The 6,893-nt window shown below is 39.9% G+C and overlaps 1 protein-coding gene across 1 annotated transcript in view; it reads right to left on the bottom strand.

The window, feature by feature from the left end:
* Window positions 1–271: 271 nt before the first annotated feature.
* Window positions 272–6,893, bottom strand: part of LOC110835669 (uncharacterized) — a 49,747-nt gene continuing 43,125 nt past the window's right edge. The window contains exons 5-6 of the mRNA XM_087347953.1: window positions 4,955–5,060; window positions 272–1,768 (exon numbers count right to left, since the gene is read on the bottom strand). Of these exons, the coding sequence (XP_087204079.1) occupies window positions 1,549–1,768; window positions 4,955–5,060 (326 nt within the window). The 3' untranslated portion in view covers window positions 272–1,548. The remainder of the gene's footprint in view (window positions 1,769–4,954; window positions 5,061–6,893) is intronic.

The following is a 6,893-nucleotide window of genomic DNA, read 5'->3' as shown; positions in this document are numbered from 1 at the left end:
GCTGATTGTTACCGGCGTATCGTTTAGATATTCAGGGCTGAACCCGGGCGAAATATTTATCGGTTTGATTATATTAAATGTCAGGTATTCAGTCTGTAGTTTCTAAGTCGGGCCTACCTTCACTTCTGTAGAGGACGCGTTCACAGGTTGTTTCAAAACGCCTGCGAAAATATTATTGGTATAATAACAAGTCAATTACAATATATATTTATACTTTGTTTTATTGTTTACTCTATACAGTACATCACAGTGTTCTATTTTTTTTTGCAAAAAGAAAGAATTGGTACATGTATGTTACAGTGTAAAGAAAGATGGTGAATTCCTGCATCAGAACTGTACATTTGGACCAACCATTTGATATAAAGATTTGGAATTTTAACAGTTACGCCGATTCGGAATCCATAGCTGCAGATCCATATATAATATTTATTTACATAACCATTTTAATATTCTACGCGGCATGAGAGACAGAGATTTTTTTTGTATTATTCTTTTGAATAAGATGATATGTTTAAGCCTCAGCCTCCATTCAGTAACTAGAGTGTCATTATAAACACTTATTCAGACATTTTTGAAAAAGTAGAATCTTTAACCAAATAACTCTTGTAATTTTGATTTATTATTTGGGTATAATAAAATTATTTCAATATTACATCAACCGAAGTTCATTACGTGTTTTCAATCTACCTGGACCTAATCACTGCTTATTAATTTACGTAAAGTGGACCTTGCTGTGAGAGTTATTTTGAGACAAACAATCCTGATACAGGCCCTACCACTTAAATAACCTAACGAATAAATGGTATACACAGTTTTTGGGAAGCAAATTTCTAATATTTTTTTTTTCGGATTATTGACTAATGTAAAAAGATTTTAAGCATTGGGGTGGGATTTCGATAGCACGCGTCCTGAAAAATTTGTATGACGATGTATCCGTACACTGGATGCTTAATCGATTCAACATATTTTTATGTAGAAATTGAATCATATGTAGGCCAGAGAGAGTTGAAATATATCTAATTTAAGTAGGTCTGTAGAGACGATGACCCACGAAGATAGTACTCTGTTTTAAGTCTAAGAAGAAGCCAAATACTGCCTTCTTAACGATTCAGATATAAATATTTGAACAAGAGTAATTTATTACATTATAATCACGTAATTTTTTTTTAGTTTGGAGACAGTTGTAGTCGATTAAATATGTTATTTTTCTCGAGACGTTGAACGCTAGGATGCTGTGTTTTTGTCGAAATTTCACTGCCCACAAATTTATTTTTTTATCGAATTAAGAAATTATTTTAGAGTGTCAAATGTGTGTTTCCCACACCCATTTAGTTTGCATGTTCAAGAAAATGTAAATTGTAGAGTTCTTATACCTCAAATATCAGATTTATATTACACGTGTTCACAATATTGGTTTGTTAAGTTTGCATGATAGAATCCAGATTTTTAAAATAGAAGCTTGAACATTCTTTACATAAAAATACTTTTAATTTTACGATCTGCCCCCGAGTCGGGTAGCAGAATTGTCTTGGTTGCGTTTGTTTGTTCTTAGTGGTTCTCCTTCTCGTAGCTGCGAGCAAGGAGGAAGGGCGCGTTCCTCTTGACAAAGCTTCCGAAACCCACGCGGTCGATCTCGTCGAAGTTCTTCTTCACGAAGCCGTCGAATCCAGACCGGTCGATCTCGTCGAAGTTCTTTTTAACAAAGCTGTTGAAACCTGAACGATCGATTTCGTCGAAATTTCTCTTCTGATTACCGAAAGTAATTCCTCTGAAACATAAATATTTCATGTCGTGAAAGTCTCGCCTGGCCAATCACTGTAATTTGTATTGCATCTTACATTGAAAATATGTTTTTCATATAGTGTTCTTATAGACCCATATTGCGACAAAATAATCAGCGATATTATGCTCCTGAGAAGTCGAGAAGAATGAGATGGGCTGGGCATGTAGCGCGCATGGATGGGACAAGAGGTGTTCACCAGGTATTGGTTGGGAAACCTGAGGGGAAAAGACCTCTGAGGAGGCCTAGACGTAGATGGGAGGATAATCTCAGGCGGGATCTATGGGAGATAGGAGTTGAAGGAGACTGGATTTTGTTGGCCCAGGACAGGGTCCGGTGGAGGGCTTTGGTTAATTCGGTGATGAACCTTTGGGTTCCGTAGGCCATCTGGTTGGTTGGGTCCACTATTTGGGAAGCCTGAGCGGAAGAGACCTCTGGAGAGACCTAGACGTAGATGGGAGGATTATCTCAGGCGGGATCTATGGGAGATAGGAGTTGAAGGAGACTGGATTTTGTTGGCCCAGGACAGGGTCCGGTGGAGGGCTTTGGTTAATTCGGTGATGAACCTTCGGGTTCCGTAAGACATCTGGTTGGTTATGCTCCTGAGGAAGGGATCTGTTGTATTAACTTAGATATGAAAAGGGCTAAAAACCGACAGCAGTAATCATCTAGAAATGTCAGTCTTTATCAACTACATTCGTAAGTTTATCCAGAATTTTCTCATAAGGTTATATCAAAATATACAGGGTGTGCATAAATATCTTTACAACTTTACTCGAGAATAAGACATTTATGTGAAGAAAGAGGTACACAGTCTGAGCGTCATCTCCTAGAGAAACGCTTAAAGTTTTACTGAGTTCCCGGTAGGTGGTAGCATCCGTTGTTTACCACTGAACTGAATCCGTCTTTGTAAATCAGGTCAGTCGCCAAGAACCCGCGGAAGAAGGCACAATGTGTGTCGTGGTTTATCGAAACGATCTCGGCTACACAGATTCAAAGACGCCAGCAACAAGACCATCGATACGTGCGTTGTACAAACGGTTTAATGAAACCGGAAGGGTGCAGGGCGGCCAATCAGTCGAGTTATATCGTCGACACGAGCTTCAGCACGTGACTTACAAACGCCGCACGCATTCGACAGCGCATCGGGTGTTCCGAAAACGTTTGTGCCCTTATGCTTACAAATTGTAAGGCGATTAAGCCAGATGATACGGTAGTCCGTAAGGAATTTGCAGTGACCTTGCTCGAGAAAGTGGACGAAGACAAGGAATTCCTGAGGAAAATCAGCGACTGTGACATCCAGCAATTACCTGGATCTTGAATATCGTTTGGACAAATGGCGCCCATGCTGAATGCGTATGGTAATCAGAAGAAATTTTGAGAGTTTCTGTAGCAGATGACGTTCGAACAGTGTATCTTTTTCTTAAAGATCATATTCACGAGTAAAGTTTTGCGCACCCTGTAGAATAAATGACTTGTGACCGTCAGTACGAATTCAGGCATAATGGATCAAACTACTGGTTGGATGTTTTGCATTCGTCAGATGACAAGCAAGTGCCAATTTCTTAATGAAATAGTAAAGTAAAGCATTTATTTTGTTTAATTTTTTATGCAGTTTCTGTAATAATTTGTATTTTAATGAAATAACAATTATATTTATTGATATTTGAGTTTTCATTCGAACTACGTGGAGCACAAAATGTTCTCGACGCTTCTGTCTTGTTTCCTGTGGATTGTAAGTCTGAGGAAAACAGGTTTTAACACAGGACACTGTCTTTACATGGATGTTCTAGTGGCATCCTTTCAGTACGTTAATGGCCGGACTCAGCTGCATTGCTGACCCATAAAATAAATTCGCTAGTGACACAGGTGAACTCAATTTAATTTAACAGCGCTCGTCTGAAACCATTACGTGTATGTGTTGTTTGCCAAATACATTTTCAATTTATTTTTCTGACCAATGAAGATGGGGGGGGGGGGGAATATAATTAAGTCTGGACTGATATCGAATTAAAACAAAGCGTTTTGTTTCGGTAACAAGATTAACATTACAACATACACGTGTATGGAGAGGTCTTGTGGTACGAAATGTGTACTTAGGTTATTATTATAATTAGTGTTCTGTCTGAGGACAGGTCCATATGAACAGGATCCTTCCATCCTTTTCTCGGACTGGGACCTGTTCATATACGTTCTTGGCAGATGATCCAGAAGTGGTTTGCCATTGCCTTCTTCTGTGTGTGAATGGAGTAATTGTTGTGATACCACGGAGGCAAACTCCGTGTTGCCTAGACCACGGCCTTGCCCAACACAAGTTATAAATTCCGGCACCGTCGGGAATTGAACCCGAGACCCCAGGATTACAAGGCCAGCGTTCTAACCGCTAGACCACCTCATCTTATTATTATTTAGTGTTCTGTCTGATGACAGGTCCATATGAACAGGATCCTTCCATCCTTTTCTCGGACTGGGACCTGTTCATATACGTTCTTGGCAGATGATCCAGAAGTGGTTTGCCATTGCCTTCTTCTGTGTGTGAATGGAGTAATTGTTGGGATGCCACGGAGGAAAACTCCGTGTTGCCTAGACCACGGCCTTGCCCAACACAAGTTATAAATTCGAGCACCACCGGGAATCGAACCCGAGACCACAGGATTACAAGGCCAGCGTTCTAACCGCTAGACCACCTCATCTTATTATTATTTAGTGTTCTGTCTGATGACAGGTCCATATGAACAGGATCCTTCCATCCTTTTCTCGGACTGGGACCTGTTCATATACGTTCTTGGCAGATGATCCAGAAGTGGTTTGCCATTGCCTTCTTCTGTGTGTGAATGGAGTAATTGTTGGGATGCCACGGAGGAAAACTCCGTGTTGCCTAGACCACGGCGTTGCCCAACACAAGTTATAAATTCGGGCACCGCCGGAAATCGAACCCAGCACACACGACTTCCAGATCATGTCGTGTTAACAAGCAGTTTGTGTTCTTACTTCTAACAAGTAAAACGATACGCTAGGTTGTAGTTGCATGATGTTTATACCAAGTTTCACGAAAATCCATTGGGATTGTTTCATACACAGGCACGCTGAAGTTCATCTTTCGTTCTGAAACAAGAATAGTGAAACTTGCCTTTAATACAAACCCAAAGAATGGTGTGAGGCAAAGCAGGTTACCTGAGCGAGTCCAGGCGCTTATTCCAGCCGAAAGTAACTCCAGAGAGGGAGTCCAGACCGCTTCTCGTCTTGCGCGGGAAGGGTGCCAGTCCGTCCACCTCCCGACCTGCAACTGTGACGGTCCGGTTACTCGTGAATCTCACAATTGAACGCTGAAGTGAATGCCTGATTCATACATCACCCAGCTCACCCCAGTTAGTGTGACAAAACTCTTTCTGTCCGAACAGCCGTGTAGTTTCGGAGCAGAAGTTCCTGGTGACGAAGGTAAGGAAGGTCTCCGAAACGTCGAGCGTCTGCTCCGAATTTACGCAGCTGATCGCACGAGGATTTTATATCAATTTCACGCATTGTAAACGCCATTTTCTTATCTTACTTCGATATGATACATTTTCGAATTTCGAATGCTTTAATAACTGTCCTTACATTTTGTCGTCCATTCTGGCGATACGTAAGCGAGGCGTCTTCAGTTCGAAACAGCTTTATAGCAGCAACGCCACTGATGAATAATGGTTTCATGACGCTGACCGTGGTTCAAGCCTCATAACGCGAGTAACTGATACAACGTCGTAACATAACGTATGTATAAAGCGTTGTCAGCTCAGGACGCATTACCCGTGGATGATTGTGGGTTCAAATTCTGTTCATGGCATGTAATAGTTTTTCTGACGTATAGCACACAATTTCAACCGAGACCATGAAACTAGCTGATCCCCCATGTTTGGAGGAGCCGACTAAATATCTACGTCATTGTAAGGATGTTAATGATGACGAAATGGTAATAATTCAATGCATTTTATTTATTGCATAGTCTGTTGCCAACAGTAGGGAGTCTATGGTAGGCAAACACTGATAAAAATACACAACACTAATAAAATACATTACAAATTACATATATGATTATATTAATACATGAACTAAAGCATATAGACATAATATGCCTAGACTCTTTCCCCGTATAAATTGTCCTCAAAGGAGACTAATTTGTTGTTAAATATGTCTTTAAAATCAGCAGTAATGGCGTATCTTAGCGTAGTTCTAAAAGTAGAAAATTCGGTTCTATGATTGTTCGCCTACATTTCAACTACGCCATTACCGTGTACGTTAATTTTTCCAGTGCAGATTAACGTATGAGACGCTTCATCTGTTTCATTTAATCTTCTACTTTTTAATCTACTCCAATTGACGCGCGTAATTGTTTTCATCCGCCCTTCGGAAAATACAGAAATATATCAATTTTTGATCATGTTGAACATTCAATTCGTGAAAGTTTAGCACACAACGTACGAATTTCATTTGGAACACAGGAAATGGCAGGACTGTCGAGGTTCCAAAGAAGGTTGTCAGATGGCAGTAAAAACAACGTTCTACGGGTAGTATTAAAATATAGTACAGTGTTTCTTATGAATTCGAGGTAATTATAACCGTGTAGTGTTGCATCGTAATAAAACCCTAATGAAATCCCTAAGATAACATGATGAAAATTAAACGCTTAGGATGTAAGTTTGTATCATGAGTTTCTCTCATTTTCCAAAGTCTTCACATGTGCGAAACAGTTACCATCTAAATAAATAGATCACAAGACTTACGTTTTACAGAAAACTCAAGGCTCCCGACACAAAACACACTGATAAATTCTTATTTTTGTGTTCTGTAACACCGTTGAAATGGAATAGACCAAATTTAGTAGTCGAAGAGGAATTTGGGTGAAACGGCTTGTAGGAGTGGTTTAGGTTAAATTTCTGGGGACGAAATAACACGTGGGCGAAGTTGATATGAATTAAGTGTCTCGACACGGAAAAATCTCTTATTATTATACGTGGCCATACCTAGCCCCGTACCTAATTACTGGGGTATAAAAGTTTAGTTAAAATATTTTTTTATATGATTAATAATTAACTAGGCAAATGGCGAAGTATCTTTTGACTCTGGTGTGTAATCG

This window comes from Zootermopsis nevadensis, unplaced genomic scaffold (assembly GCF_977971745.1).
Source record: "Zootermopsis nevadensis isolate Lab colony 2312 unplaced genomic scaffold, Znev_1.0 Znev_ptg000001l, whole genome shotgun sequence".
Classification (NCBI taxonomy): Eukaryota; Metazoa; Arthropoda; class Insecta; order Blattodea; family Termopsidae; genus Zootermopsis; species Zootermopsis nevadensis.
This window is presented reverse-complemented; position numbering and strand designations above follow the sequence as displayed.